The 16,983-nt window shown below is 26.1% G+C and overlaps 1 protein-coding gene across 1 annotated transcript; it reads left to right on the forward strand.

The window, feature by feature from the left end:
• The first annotated feature begins 15,094 nt into the window (after positions 1-15,094).
• Positions 15,095-16,197, forward strand: LOC140175235 (uncharacterized). Its single transcript, XM_072202191.1, has 3 exons — positions 15,095-15,255; positions 15,298-15,491; positions 15,656-16,197. Exons 1-3 carry the CDS (start codon positions 15,095-15,097, stop codon positions 16,195-16,197), a joined length of 897 nt encoding a protein of 298 aa, XP_072058292.1.
• The last annotated feature ends 786 nt before the right edge of the window (positions 16,198-16,983 follow it).

The raw sequence follows: 16,983 nt of genomic DNA on the forward strand, positions 1-16,983 counted from the left end.
AGTAAGCTTTAATTTGTTTTAGAGTGTGATAATAGCCAATATGTTTGTTGGTAGATTTAACTATTATTATATTATTTATGGTCACATTCGGTATATATGTCTGATTTATTGAAGAAAGTAGATTATTAAAACCGATTAATAATTATTTTAGAGTTAATCCAATTAATACTAAATTAAAGAAAAAACAAACAATGCATAACATATTACTTTTTTATTAATCAAATTATTATAATTTAAATTAATTTTAAAATATAATTTAAAATTATAATTTCGATCTTATCACGTGCATAGTACGGATAATTACACTTGTTATATACTAAAACTATATTTTTTTCTGTTACAACATTTCTCTTTTAAATTTGAATTTTTTACTTAAACATATAGTTTTATCTTTTAAATATCTTAGTTCAACAGTTTTTTACAATTAATTCCGAATACTTTTGTGTATCTAGATGAAATAATTATATTTATATTACACAATATATATATATATATATATATATATATATTACTAATTATATCATAGAATGACAAAATAATATATATTATTATGAAGCATTTTGACAATATGAGTGTTTTTTTTTTAATATTCTATAAAGCTTTGATTTTACGTAGGATAAAAAATCTAAATAAACCAATAATAATTCAAATTACGTAAATTACCCAAATAAAAAAATTATTACGTACATGTCCCTAAAGGCGTACTTGATTTAGCATTGTTGGTATTAAATCAAAACAGTTATATTCGATTTAGTAGTATTTTACGCAAATCGAATTACATTTATTCGATTTATGTATGCATGGTGAAGATTTCTAGTAAATCAAACGAGCCCAATTCGATTTATCATGCTCGTAATGTCTATGAATAAATCGATATAGAGGCAAGTCGATTTAGTATGTATTCAGCAAGATATATAAATGGATGTAACTTAATTCGATTACTAGGCCACAAATGTATATAAATAGCTATTGAATGTGAATTTTTTCGTCATTGTAATTTGCAATGGCATATGATGAGAGTTTTTTAGTTTTGGTGCGTTATAGAGGATCGATTAAGGAAAAAACGCGTTCCGGAATTAAGTTTACTAATAAGGAACCGCTTAGTGTTTTCTTCAAACTTTCAATGAGTTTACCGAGTTTTAGAATACTATAATCCGAAAACTGGGGCTGCAAGGCGTGAAATGAGTCTACCGAATTTCAATTTCCGTTTTGCAGGATGATGTGAAGTATGATTCGTTCGTCATAGGCAGCTACGAAGATTTGCAAGTTTTGCTTCATTGTCGCCGGCAATTCCCGGAGGTGAGAACCCCTAAGCTGTTAGCCGAGTTTGTGGATGTATTCTCTAGTTCATGAGGTTTTAGTCGGAATCCTCAGCCTTCAGCCACGGTAGCCTGCTCTAGTCCGAGGCCCATTGGTGCCTCTTCATCTCTACCATGATTGAGCCTGAGGCAGCTTTGGTTGCATCCCCATCATTCGCTGTTGATCTAAACTGCACTCGTGACAAAGAAGTGGGTGACACTGGATCCTTCAGTGATGTTGCGATTGCGATTGCGATGGCCGGCATTCCTGATGTAGTATCGAAATCCCGACAGGATAGAACACCGGATGGTGTGGAAGATGCATTTCAGGATGAGGATGATGATGATGTGGAGCCTGCCACGATTGTAGAGATAGCGATGATGAGCTAGCGAGGAGTACTCCAGTTAGGGGTGGTGGAGCGGCTAGTTCAGAAACTCTGCAATATCTCCCGTACTTTTCAACTTTGGACTTGGATGTCATGAGACAACAGGAGGTACCTGTCGTGCCTGTCAGATTTGGGGTCAGAGACACATAGGATACAGGAGGACTAACGGTATACCATGCTGCCTCTTCATGCTCATGATACAGCGGTGGGGCTGCATGACATTGAACAAATTCTCTTAGAATAATCATACTTTACAAAACAACGATCACCTAAAATGGATAATTTTAATAAAAAAATACTTTAACCAGAATTCTATGAAACTCTCAAAATTCCTTATCCAACATGCATTTGTGATTTGAATACTCTAACACACTACTGTCCTTATATCAACATTCTAACCACTATTCGAGATTTAAAGATTTTAACAATTATAATATTCAAGTTCTAAACAGTTTAATATAAACACTAATCAACTTCTAACACACTACTATCTCTAAATCAAAACCCTAACTACTACTTGAAGTTAAGACATTCTAATCATTTTAATAATCAAGTTTTAAGTGATTTAATATCACTTGCAATTATTTATTTATTTTTTTACAGAAAATATAAAAATTAAAATTTTATTTTCTAACCTCTTCATGCACGCTACCAGTGAAATGTGCGACTCCATCCAACCGGTAGATTTGATTTGGGTCGTCTTCCATTTCGATAGGCTGTGTTGCTTTATCTGGATTTTGTGGGGTATGATTTGGTAAAATGTAATTTGAATGAAGTGAATTCAAATTATTTATAGTGGTTGTGCATGTAAATCGACTGAGGCTATTTCGATTTTACATTGAACAACTAACCTATATAAATCGAATAAAGGCTTTTCAATTTACTATGTGTAATTCAAATTCAGCCAATTTGAATTACTATGGGCACAAACCTTGGACTAAATCAAATTACCCTAATTTGATTTACTATGGGTGACATGAAACCCTATGCATTGTTTAGTAAATCTATGGGTCCTAATTCGATTTAGTGGGAGCATGGCTAAATCGACATGGATCAATTCGATTTATGCGTAGTACAAGGTTTCTTATTAAATCGATACAAGCTAATACGATTTACTACTATAACTTATAATTCGAATTACACTAATTCGATTTATATTATTACATGCTTTGAAAACTTCACGTACCATTATTTATTTCGAGTGATTCACTTAGGTAACGATTGTTTTGAGGTATTAAGACAGAGACTCGGAGACTAAAACTCAATATCATGTTTGTTGATTTAGAGACTGGTACTAAAATTTCTGTTTCTGTCTCTAAAATTTCAATATTTTAGTACCTCCAAAAAGTAGGGACACAGGGGACTAAAAATTTTAGAGATGGAGACTGAAACTTTAATAACATTTTATATCTAAAATACTTTCATTTTAATTAATTAATTCCAATTTTACCCTTTGTACAAACTAAATTAGAATTTTATTCTTGTTTCAATTTCTCTCTTCCATTTTGCACCAAACAGAATACTGAGATTTATTTCAATCTCTGTCTCCTAGTCTCTGTCTCTCAGTCTCAGTTTTTCCGTCTCTGTCTCTCTACCAAACGCTACCTTAAATCTCATTGTCATTTGGTTTATCTAAGTGCTTGTTTGGGTGCCATTATTTTGATAAAAAATGATATTTTTTAATGAAAATATCCTTTTTTTAGTGTGTTTGGCAAATTTCTAATAGTAAAAATAAAAGTACTAGAAAAATCAGAAAAACATCTTTTTTTAGAAGTTTAATTTACATCTTTTTTTAAAAGATTTTTTTTCTTAAAAAAAGATTTTTTTCATGTAATAAATAAATAAAAAGTATTTTATATTGTTATACCCAAACATAATTGATAAATAAAAATATCTTTTTGCATGAGATACCCAAATATAAAATTACTTTTATTTTTCTATAAAATCTTTTAAAAAATAACTCAAAACAAATATTTTCTTAACATTATATTTGGTTTAAAAAAAAAATAGAGGAAAGAAAAATGATTAAAAAATGAGTGAAAATTTTCATTTTCTTTTATTTAAATGCCAAAAAAAACAGAAAAGAAAGATATATAGCCAGCCTATTTACAACTCATAAATCACAATTATTACAATTCATCTATAAAAGTCTATATAAAAAGTATTTATATGTGAATAAAATATTTTAACAATAATTTAATGACAACAAACTCATTAATTTTAAGTAATTATAGTTGTTCAACGGAAAAAGCTAAACTTTCATGGGCAAATCCTGTTTTTAATGTATTTCTAAAAGTATAATATTTTTTTCCTTTTTATTGTTACTATATACAAATACAATAATTATTTTCCTTAAACACAAATATTATAATAAATAATAATTAACAGACGAAAGTATAGTGCTTTTTTAATTTATTACCTACGTATTATTTGTTAGTTGATTTTATTTTTTTTATTTAATATTGACATTCTTAATTACTACAAAGATGGTGTAAAAATTAAATAATAATTAATCAATTAAAATTATAATAATTTTAAATTTAAATCCATGTAGACAAAAATTTAAAGATAACATATTAAAAAGACATTAATATATATAATTTAAAATTAAAAATTTAACAACACAAGTTTAAATAAATTTTTACTTCCACAATAAAGAATTCTACAAAATATATCACCTATTGAATTTGAATGATCTTTTAATCTATGAAAATAAATTCATTATTTCAATCAGCCCAACTACACATCCAAATATTTTTGTATTCAAATCCAATCAAGCAAGCTCAAACTCAACAAAAATCACTTTCATTACACATGTGTATACTCATGCACGTTTCAATAACGCTTCTTCGTCTTTGTCTTCGCATTCTTTTTTCTTTTTCTCCACTTTCTTGTTTTTTTTATCTTCGCATTTCTTCTTCTTCTTCTTCTTCTCCTTTCTCCTTCTTCATTTTTGTGTTTCTTCTTCTTCTTCGCGTGTTTTCTCTCAATCGTCATTCTTTTATTGTTGCTGTTGTTGTTGCACTTTTTTTCCTTCTTTTAGTTGAGGTTTATTTAGATCCAGAAATGAATCGAATTTGGTTCTGATTTTGGTGAATACTTAACAGTAATATCAAGTGAACCTAACTCAATTTACAAATGAACCGAATTTGGTTCAGATTTGAACAAAAAGTGATAAATATTTAATCAGCAAGAAAAATACATTTCAATTCATTTCTACATGCAAATAAACTCAATTAAACTAAGAGATGAACCGAATTTTTTAAGGAATAACAGATTTAGTAAATACTTAAAAGTAGTATCAAGTGAACCTAATTCAATTCACAAATGAACCGAATTCGATTCAGATTTGAACAAACAGTTAAAAAATTACTTAAAAAATAAAAAATTTGGTCAATACTTATCAGCAGCATCAAGTGAATCTCAATTAACACACAAATGAATCGAAATAAACTAAGAAATGAACCAAAATTATTTAATGATGGCATCAGAAAAAATCATAACTAATAAAGATATTAGCAAAATGTTAAAGAAGAAGAAGAAAGAAAGAAAGAAAGAAAGAAAGAAAGAAAGAAAGAAAAAGAGATGGAGGCGTGTAATTTGAAAAATTGTTATAACAATTTGGTTAGGTTTAGTTAAGTATTTTATTTGGATATAAAGCTTTATTCTATTTCAATTAACCATGAGATCAAATTTAAATCCCATTAACGAAATCAAAATTATTTTTTAAGAAAAACCCTAAACGACCCTGACAATTATCTCAAAAGACAACGAGATCCTTAAAAAAATCCAATCTGATTCCTGAGTTTTATTTTTATGGGACTGATTAGTCTTTGTGTTAGTATTTTTTTTTTACATAGGGACTAATCAGTCCCATAAAAATAAAATTCAAGGGTCGAGTTGGGTATTTTTTTTTGTTCAGGACCTCGTAGTCCTTTCGAGATAATTGTCAAGAATCAGGTTAGAAATTCACTCTTTTTTTTTTGCATGTTTATAATAGAAAATCACGGTAATCAATTACTTGATACGATTAATATTTCGTGAATATCTCAAATTATAAATATTCAATTTAACTTGGCCAAAATTGTTTTAAGGCCCAATTTAGATAAATAACTTGATTATGCTCCTTTTTAAAAAATAATTTAGATAATAAATTACTATATTAAAAATAGCTTATAAATAAGTTATTTTGTATTTAGATTTTTAATTCTAAAAATACTTATTTTATAGAAATGTAATAAAAAGTAGTAGTATTATGAGAGAAATCATTTTTTAAATTTCTCTATAAGCTCCTAAATAACTTTTTAGAAAAATACAATTTGATTTTGAAAATTGCACCAAATATTAATATTACTACTTTCATAAGTCAAAAGCTCAAGAAAACTACTTTTAAAGAGCTTAAAGGATAAGGATTCTTAGTAAAAACAGCTTATAAATAAGTTATTTTGTGTTTGAATTTTTAGTTATTGAAGTACTTATTTTAAAGTTGTAGCGTTTGGATAAATAACTCAAAAAATACAAATTTTTTTACACAAAGAATGGATATTAAAACGATGATAATAACAAATACTTTTCAGTATTGAAGTTTGATTTTACATAACCTAATCACTAAAATTACAATAACTGATTTTTTATTTACTTTTTTATTAGTTCCATTTTGTAGACAATTGATTCTTCCTATGTAATATCATTAAAAATTAGTTCTTCTACTTCACCTTCACTCATAACGGTATTCTTGTATGTGGTGAAGAGTAATAAAATTTTAATTCACAATAACCTTGATGAAAATGCCAAAGAAATTATTGTGTAGTTAGTGTTCGTTATTTTATTGTGTATGATAAGGTAGGTAAAAATAAAAAATAAATGTAAAATGTATGTCAATGTATATTTTATTGATATTTTTTTTAATCCTATTAGAATTCCCTCTTCTTTTACTGGGTCAAGAACTTGCTATAACTAACTATAAAAATAATAGCAAGCTATATAAAAATGAAATCACACGTGAAAAAAATAAAATTAGAACTAAAATTTCGTACTACACACAATGTTAAATACAAATTTAATAATAAAAATATAATGATAAAATTATTAAAAAAAACTAGAAGAAATACATGTAATAGGTGATTTAGATAGAACATTGTTTTAAAATGGTGATGGAGGGTCAATACGTCCAGACAGATACAATATTGCGTAAAAATAATGGTGAAAGGCCAGTGTTACTAGCAGATGAAACTTGTGTGAATTTCTAGCAGATGAAACCTTGCGAGAAAATGGTGGTAGAGGGTCAGCTTTTCACCAGAAATAAGAAACATTTTTTAATAGAGCAAGAATGAAAGTATTTTTTTTTAAAGTCAATTTTTTACGAGAGTAGTAAAATAACTTATCAAAAAAAAGAAGTCATATATTTTTACTTCTTTAAAAAGTTGTGAATTAACTTTTGAAAAAGTCAAGAATTTTTTTAAAAATAATGTCAAACACACATATCGTGACTTTTTACGATTCAAAAGTCAAGTAAAGTAGCTTATGTTCTTTTCTAAACAAACTCTAAATCTAACTAAATTACATGCAATTTTGTTTGCTTCTAATAAGTATTTCTAAATTCAAAGCAAAAAATTGCGAAATGACCATTCAAATTAAAAGCTCCACTTAAACACAACTAGTAATTTATATATTTTTTCTCACACTTTTGTAAGAAGATATTTGATCTTTTTCATTCTCATTCAAAATATAGTGAATTCTATGGTATAGAAAAATTTTTTTCTATACATAAAGAAACTAACGTGACAAATTTAGCAGTGACACTTATTTCTTGTCATTATTACTTTATTCAGATGTGATAAGACAAATACATAAAAATTTAGATTTTATTTTTTTTAATTAAATATTATTACTAATGAAACTTTAATTACAAATATATTTTTGCTATATTGGACTAAAAAATTTAGGCAAAAAATAAACAATAATTTTTAGACTATAATAGATTACTATTAAAAAATATATTTTATTGTGTTTACTTTATCAATAAAATTAATAATTTTTATTAAATATTTAAGTATGCATAAATAATATTAAATGCTACAACCAATAAATATTAAAAAAATAAAGATTCAAATTCAAAATTTAGTTTTTAAATTATTGTGTATAATACTAAATTTTTCTTACGTTTTGTATAAAAAATTAACAAGTGTTATTTTTATTTTGTGAGAGTATTTTTAAAAAAATTTTGTCAATAATACTAAATTTTTCTTACATTTTGTATAAAAAGTTAACAATTGTTATTTTTATTTTGTGAGAGTACCTTTAAAAAAATTTGTCATTGAATTTATGAATTAATTAAAAAAATTCTTTAGTCCATGAAATATTTATTTTTTAAAATTAATTTATAATATTTTGATTTATAGTAAGAATAATAATTTATTTAGAATTGTAAATATAACAATAAAGTTAAATTTAAAAAGATGAAAAAAATATTCATATGCAAAACTGGAATATAAGTAAATATTCATACATATCAAATAATTTTAAATATTGAACATTTTAAAAAATATTCATAGGTACTAAATAATTTGTTATGTTTCAGATTTCAATTTATTTCTTTAAGTTTTTTTCTCATCTTTTTAAATTTAATTTTGTTGTTATATTTATAATTTTAAATAAATTATCATTCATATTATAAATCAAAATATTATAAATTAATTTTAAAAAATAAATAATTCATGAACTTACACAAATTTGATCTTTCAATTTGTGAATTTTAATTTTTAAGAATTTTTATAATACAAAACCGACCCTCTAATTTATGAACTACTTGCACAAAATCGATTTTCTAATTTATGAACTTACACAAATATGATTCTCCAATTGATGAACTTTAATTTTTTTATTTTTAAAATACAAATAAAATTCTCTAATTTGTGATTACATCTATACTAAATTAAGACAGACTACTTTTACATAACCGAGAGTAATACAACAATAATTTTATATACATAAATCAGTCATTCATAAATCAAATGACAAAATTTTTTAAAATTACTCTCACAAAATAAAAATAACACCTATTATTTTTTTATACAAAATATAAAAAAATTCAGTGTTATACATAATAATTTAGAGACTAAACTTTGAATTTAAATGTTTATTTTTTAAATATTTATTGTATAGTATTTAACATTATTTATCGCATACTTAGAATATTTAATAAAAATTAATTAATTTTATTGAGAAAGTAATCACAATAAAATATGTTCCTTTAATAACAATTCATTATAGCCAAAAAATTATTATTTTTCCTTGGCCCAATACAACAAAAATATGTTTATAATTAATGTTTCATTAGAATTAATGTATTTAATTAAAAAAGACAAAATATAAATTTTTATGCATTTGTCTATCAAATCTGAACAAATGAATAATAACAAAAAATAGGTGTCACTCTTACATTTTTTTTTAATTTTAATATGAGGCTAGGTTTGGTGTATTCTATGGTTATTGAGGTCTGGCGTGCATTACATGGGTGTGGGAGCTGCGTAGGCGAAATCGGATGGTCCGATTTAGGAGGCATGTAATCGGATTGTCCAATTACTGGCGTGGAGGGTAAACAAATCGGACGTCCGATTTGCGTACTACAGCCACGCGTCACGCGTCACGCATGCACCAACCCATCAGTAGACCCCTCATGACATTCGAGTAATACCCAGCCATTCATCCAAGTGCCCCACTTCGTTCAACACTCACTCTCTACCTTTCTATCTCTTTTAAACCCTATTCTCTTTCTTCCATTGAAGCTCCGGCAGAAGCCAAAAAATCCAAGAAGAAAAGACCGAAATAAATAATGTCAAGAAGACGAAGAACAAAAGATATTAATCGTTCAGAATTATACATCGTTAATTATCTTGATCATCCTAATTATGTAAGTTTGTTTTACTAAATTAATTTTTTAATTTAAATAGTAATAATTAGGTTAAGTTAAATATTTTATTCGAATATTTAGTTAGTGTATACTGTTAGTTAGTTCAAGTGTTATAGTTGTATAAGTATAATTAGTGAAGTAAGTAATATAGATTATTTTTTTCTGAGATATATTGTTATTATTATTTTTTTTTTCGGTGGCCGTTAATTTAGGTTTAGGTTACTAATTTAACCTAGTTTAGGTAGTTAATTACGTTAGGAACAATGTGGTTAGTTAATAAAATATATTATGTATGGTTGTTAATTTTTTTATATGTGCCCGTACAGTGATCATGATATATATATATATATATATATATATATATATATATATATATATATATATATATATAGGAACAATGTGGTTAGTTAATAAAATATATTATGTATGGTTGTTAATTTTTTTATATGTGCCCGTACAGTTATCATGATATATATATATATATATATATATATATATATATATATATATATATAGCAAAGATGAGGAATCAGTTATTTATCTATCTATTCTATTATATAAAAATCGGATGTCTACACTTAATGATGAAACTGACGTGGCATGCTTCGAAAAGTGTTTTTTAATTTAATTGTTTTAACTCATTCAATACATTTTATTGCACTAACTTAATTGTATCAACTAATTGATTTGATTAGATATTTAAATTTTAATATAATTAATATAATTTATTATAATTTATATTACTTAATTAATTATACTACATTAATTATAATTGATTATATTAGTGAATTAGTTTTTTTTATTTATAAAATCTAAAATAAAATAAATAAATTGTTATTTATTCTAATTAAATTTATTTATATATTATATATGAATTAACGTTAATTTATAAAACATAGAATTTGTGGACTGTGATAAAAACGCAAATAGAAAAAAAAGCATACAATTATAGAAAAATTAAATCTATACTCTTTATTTATTTTTAACCATCGTTTTGGATTTTAATTTTTTTTAAAATTAGTGATAGTGAAATTTTATTGATGCTAGATAAAATTATAGAAGAATCTATGAAGCAGTATAAATTGTTGCTCTTTCAATCAAATCATATCGTATACAAAAATAAATTAAATTAAATAAATCGAATTTGCATTTCGATATAAATTGAATTGAATAAATTCGATTTAGGTAAATACATAGTAAATTAAATTCATAAGGTTCAAATTATATGCAACTTTTAAATAATTATAACAATATGGGTATTTTATATAAAAATTAATACAAAAATAATTTAAATTTCGTATAATATTCTTTTGTATTTATGAGCTATTAAAAATAAACGAAAAATAATTGTATGAAATTTGATTTTTTTTGTATGGGCTATTATATAAAATATTAATATCATTATAATCATTTATTTTGAAACTGAGTATAACTAAGATTTTACTAACCATTTTAAATAAAATATTTTTATAAAATTTTAAATTTTTTTATTATGAGCACATTTTGTAATTATTATAAGTAATTTTATAAAATTTAAAAATGACTTAAAAGATGTTATGAATAAACCGTCTGACAAAAAATTTGATTATAAAACCGGTCAAATATGTGATTAATCGATGAACCGTTAAAATTGGTCCGTTTTTTTAAAGGATTTTCAGTTTCCTCCAAATGATAACGTTTTGACTTTAAAAAAAACTAAATCCCCAACAATTTTTTTATGTAAGTTTTATTTTCTTTTATCAGATAAATTAAAGTTTATTAATTTGGATACTAATTTTTATTATTCACTTAATCTAATTATCCAAAAAATTATTTTATTATTTATAAAATAAATTTAAAAATTACATGTCACGAAAAATATGCAGTACTACCTTATAAAAAATTATTATTATTATTATTATTATTATTATTGAAACATACCACAAAGTTGTATTTAATTTTTAATACGTAATGCAATTTTTAATATTTAAATTTTAAATGACTAAAATTATTATATGTTGAATATTTTGTCCTTAACTAATTTTTTATGTTATACATTGATTTAAAAAATGTGATTTATTAATCACTTCTAAATTAAAATTTAAAAATTATTGTGCATGAGTGTGTATTTTTAATTAATTATTTAATAATATATAATATAAAAATTAGTTTGCTTAAGAGAGCTATATTTAAATTGGTTTGGCTTTTATATATATATATATATATATATATATATATATATATATATATATATATATATATATATATTTTTTTAATTAGATTATTAATTTATGAATTAAAAATCACTATTAATATATTTTTACATATTTAAAAATTAAATTTTTTTATTTTTTAAGTAAAAAATAATACCTTATAAATTAATCAATAAATAATCAGTATTGTAAGTTAATGGATATTTAAAATTTAACTTCTAAATAAGTATTAAAATTTAAAAATTTTTATTCGTAACTTATTGTTGCGGGAGAAGTACATTGTAGATAAGTGACTTAACAACAATAATGTATCCCACTTTAGTCACACAATCCAAGGTTGCAAGGTTAAGACGAAGGATAATTTTGGCAAAAAAACGAAAAAAACTTAATGATAATGAGTATGATTTTTTTTGTGCTTCTGATAAGTGTTCTTGTGAAACTTTTTTAATTTTTTTTATAAGAAATACAGTTTAAACTATCATCATTGTTGAGAATATTAGCGAAATAGTTTGTACTATACATAATTTTTTAAATATTTTAATTTAGTGATTGAAAAATTGTAAATAACTATTTATCTTTATATTTTTTTAAATTCATATTTAATAAGCTATAAATTACATAAAAACTGTGCAATCTTTAAATCTTCATGTACTATTTAGGTTAATTAATTATTTAATATTATTTAAGATATATTTTGTCATAATTTAAAATAATATACTATTTAATCTAAATTAATACATAAAACTCTATACTAATTGGAAAAATATAAAATTTGATGCTTTTGTGTAGATCTATTTCACTCGATTTAAATAAATTAAAATTTTAAAATTATATTTAAATTTAGACTTTTATTTATTATTTAAATTGAATTGTATTTATTTTTAAGTAATGACTGGGTATATTTTAAATAATATGATATAAATACTCATTGATTTAGTTTAATAATTTAAAAAATAATTCAATAAAACTAAATCAATACAAAAATAATTTTAACTACGAAAGTATACTACTAAAATTGTATAAAATCAAATATAAGATTAGTTAATTGAATAATTATTATTTGTGTTTCATTTATTTTTCTTGACTTAACAGTGTCAAAGAACAACAATAATACAAATTTTGACGTACATAAAAATGTGCATCATATTACTACACGTCAAAGAACAATGTGTCGAGAAACTGGTACCTAATCTAATATTCTCAGTTTACAATCCAGTGAAGATAAAGGTGACATTTTTCTCATTGTAATCGACTCATATTTATCTAAATTTAATTTATATCAGTTTAATGACGAAAATTTTCTATATATTTCTCATTACTCATTCATAGTGAAGCAACTATCTATGTATGGTGTACACTGTGCCTCGCATGAAATTAGACAGAAAAATACTCCTCCTAATTATGTAAGACCTTCTACATCAGAGATAAGATCTAAATCTTTAACTCTATGGTCGGATCCCTCATTGACAAGAACTTCACTGTCCGTATTAACAAATATTATGTATAATTAATGATTGCCAAATGATTCGTACACTAATATTTAACAAAAAGTATACTTCATCGGAAATCATTTATATAACATAGATTTATTACGATTATAGTATACTCCAGTGTACAAGGACCCGCCAATAATCTAACGGAAGTCGTTCCGCAAAATCAGCTTCCATCACACTACGGTTTCCAAGATCGTGCCTAAAAGAAAGGTAATTTAGAAAAGATGATCATCATTATTATATTCTTTTCTTTCTTATAGTGTCTAACGTTTAATTGAATAAAATTGAACATTTTGTAAAGAAGTTCTACTATAATTGGGGTGCAAAAAAGACAATCTTCCTCTGTTATTGCTTCGGTGGCTATTAACAACTTTATAAAGATGTAAATTTATTGACAGTTAAGACTCACCCACCAAGCGGTGACACACAAAGTGGTCAAAATGTTGATCTTTTTGTTGATGATGAAGGTAATTTCTCATTATATCAAGAATTTAGGTTTGTAGTTTGCAAGAGATATGAATTATTAGTAATACATCAACATATATATTTGTATTTTTTATAATTTTTATTTATTATAGTTTTAAATGGTTATGATGATTCAATGTTGGATGGAATATGGAAGATAATTTTATACCATCCTCAGAAACTTTAGACGATATGTAAAAATTTTATCTGTATGTTTATTTGCATCTTTGTGTACATCATAGACTAAATTACATCGGTATGACAACTGAGTATCTAAAGAGAGTTCAATCGGCAGATGTCTGGGATATAGGAAATCCTATTTATCAATGTCAACACTGTAAAGCATGGATGTGGTATGGAGAAATTAAAGGCTTGCTAAATCCAAACAGTCGCCCTAACCAAAATTTTTATTATGTTATATGGAAGGAAAGATCGAGCTTCCTCTACTTTCTGTGCCTCCTGATGAGCTCATTCAGCTTTATACTGGAGGAGATCAAAGAAGTATTCATTTTCTAAAAAATATAAGGACATTTAATTCAATATTTTGTTTTATATCAATGGCCGAAAAAATTGACCGTGGGGTGAACAATGGGACTGCTCCTCCAATTTTTAAGTTTGGGGGTCAAAACTACCATAGCATTGGTAGCTTACTTCCTCCTGATAGTTTGCGACCAACATTTGCCCAACTATATATCTATGAAACAGAAAATGATATTGATAATTGAATAAGCACACTTCGGTAATTTTTATGCAACCAGTCAAACTTTTTAGTTATTTCTTATCTGTGAGAGAAAATAACATAATTTTTTTTCGTAGTTCCAATGAAGCTATAAATGAGCGGGATAGGAAAATTGTGGCAATATTAAGAAACATACTAGACAAATATAATAGTTTGGAAAAGAGTTTTCCCTATGCAAGAGATAGGTACCAACAGAAAAATTGCAGAAACATAAAGTTTAAGTTGATTAGTAAAAGGACTACAGATGTCAGGACATACAACTTGCCATCTACATCTGAAATGGCTGCGTTGATTGTTGGTGATGTCGAACAACTTAGTAAAGATAGAGATATTTTTATAGAGAGTCAATCTAGAAAGCTCCAGCGGATTGATATTTTTCATCCATCTTATTTAACCTTGCAATATCCATTGTTGTTTCCGTATGGGGAGGATGGATTTCATTTGGGTATTGCAATATCAGATTATATCTCTGCTAGGCCTACAAAGAAAAACAAAACAATCACTTTGCAACAATTCTTTGCTTTTCGACTATAGAAAAGGACAGGTGAATCTCCGCTAATTCTGAGATCAAAGAGATTATTCCAACAGTTTCTGGTAGATGCCTACACAATGGTGGAATCAGAGAGGTTAAAATTCTTTAGGTGTAAACAACCACAGTTGAGGGTTGATAAATACAAATGTCTGGATGAAAATCTTATAAACGGGGATGTAGATGATGTAAGGCTTGGCAAAAGAATCATTCTTTCCAGTACTTTTACCGGTGGACCTAGGTATATGATAAATAATTGTAAAAATGCATTTGCAATTTGCAGATATGCAGGATATCCTAGCTATTTTATCACCATGACCTGTAATCCTGAATGGGATGAGATAAAAAGAGAAGTGTCTCCCATTGGATTGAAGGCAGAAGACCGTCCTGATATATTATGTCGAGTTTTCCAGATCAAGTTTGATGGTTTGATTGATAACCTAAAAGAGAGAAAAATCTTTGACAAAATTTTAGGATGTAAGTCTGTGTTTATGCAACACTTTATTAAAATCTTATGTTGTAATTCTTTACTCATTTGTCTTTTTCAATTTTTAGTTTGCATTGTAGAGTTTCAAAAGAAATGGCTTCCGCATGCACATATCCTTTTATTCATGAGTAACGAGTCAAGCCACAAACACCAGATGACATAGACAAACATATAACAGCTGAGATTTCTGATGAAAATGAAAGGCCAAATCTACATGGAGCTTTTCAAAATTACATGGTACATGGTCCATGTGGTCCGTACAACAAGAATTCACCTTGCATGAAGAATGGATCCTGTTTAAAGTTCTATCCTAAAGAGTTTAGACAGCAAACACTCATTGATGAGGCCGGATTTCCCAAATATAGACGTACTGATAATGGTCAAATAGTGAAGAAAAGGGAATGTGTACTAGACAATAAGTTCATTGTTTCGTATAATCCAGAATTGTTGCTCAAGTTCGGGTGCCACATAAATATGGAATACACATGCCAAACGAGTTCTATTAAGTATCTGTTTAAGTATGTACACAAGGGTAATGACCGCGTAACAGCTACTCTATACAATGCTGGTGATCCGTCAGAAGCCACACAAGTTGTTGACGAAATTAGGAATTACTACGATTGTAGGTACATTTCGGCATGTGAGGCAGTCTGGCATCTATTTGGATACAAATCCAAAAGAAATAACCATTTGTGATTAGACTTCCATTCCATTTGGAGGATGATCAACTTGTGGTTTATGGTGAAACTTTTAATGTGAATGATATCGTTGAAAGAGCAATATCTCATAAGTCCATATTTTTGGGATGGATGGCAGTGAACATGTCATATCTCTATGCTCGAAGTCTGACTTATGCTAAGTTTCCAACCAAGTTTGTTTGGAAGGACGATTCTTCAAAGTGGTTTTCTTGAAAGAAAGGCTTCGCAATTGGAATGTTGACTCATGTACCTGTAGGTAATGACGAGTTTATATTCAATTTTGATCTTTAATGATTTAAATTTAAAATCTTAACAGCCTGTTCTACACGTCCATTTTATTCGATTTATCTACACTAGAAAATAAATGTTCAAATAACTTTCAACAGTTATAATCTGTAGATTATACAATTTTTTATTTTTCTATATTTTTTAAGAAAATTATTCTTATGCGGATGTGTAGCTATAATAATTAAAATAGTGTAGCTTAATCTATTTAACAACTTAAAAGTGAGATTTTAACCAAGTTTTTTGCAGCAAATACCGAAGAATATTACCAACGACTTCTCTTGAATACTCAAAGAGGATGTATGAATTTTCGCGAAATAAGAACAGTAGGAGAAACAATTTATGCTACGTATAGAGATGCATGCCTTGCCCTTGGACTCTTGCAAAATGACAAAGAATTCATTGATGCAATTAAGGAAGCAAGCTCATAGGCCTCAAGATCATATGTTAGGAGGTTATTTGTCATTCTATTAACATCCAACAATATCTCAAGACCAGA

This window comes from Arachis hypogaea, chromosome 9 (assembly GCF_003086295.3).
Source record: "Arachis hypogaea cultivar Tifrunner chromosome 9, arahy.Tifrunner.gnm2.J5K5, whole genome shotgun sequence".
Taxonomy (NCBI): Eukaryota; Viridiplantae; Streptophyta; class Magnoliopsida; order Fabales; family Fabaceae; genus Arachis; species Arachis hypogaea.

What these genes read in the sequence shown, in the direction of transcription:
- LOC140175235 (XM_072202191.1), top strand. Translation starts at nt 15,095, where the DNA reads ATGGTGGAATCAGAGAGGTTAAAATTCTTTAGGTGTAAACAACCACAG. An exon ending in ACTTTTACCGGTGGACCTAG is followed by an intron (nt 15,256 to 15,297) that starts GTATATGATAAA and finishes TGCAATTTGCAG; the next exon opens with ATATGCAGGATATCCTAGCT. An exon ending in CTTTGACAAAATTTTAGGAT is followed by an intron (nt 15,492 to 15,655) that starts GTAAGTCTGTGT and finishes CACAAACACCAG; the next exon opens with ATGACATAGACAAACATATA.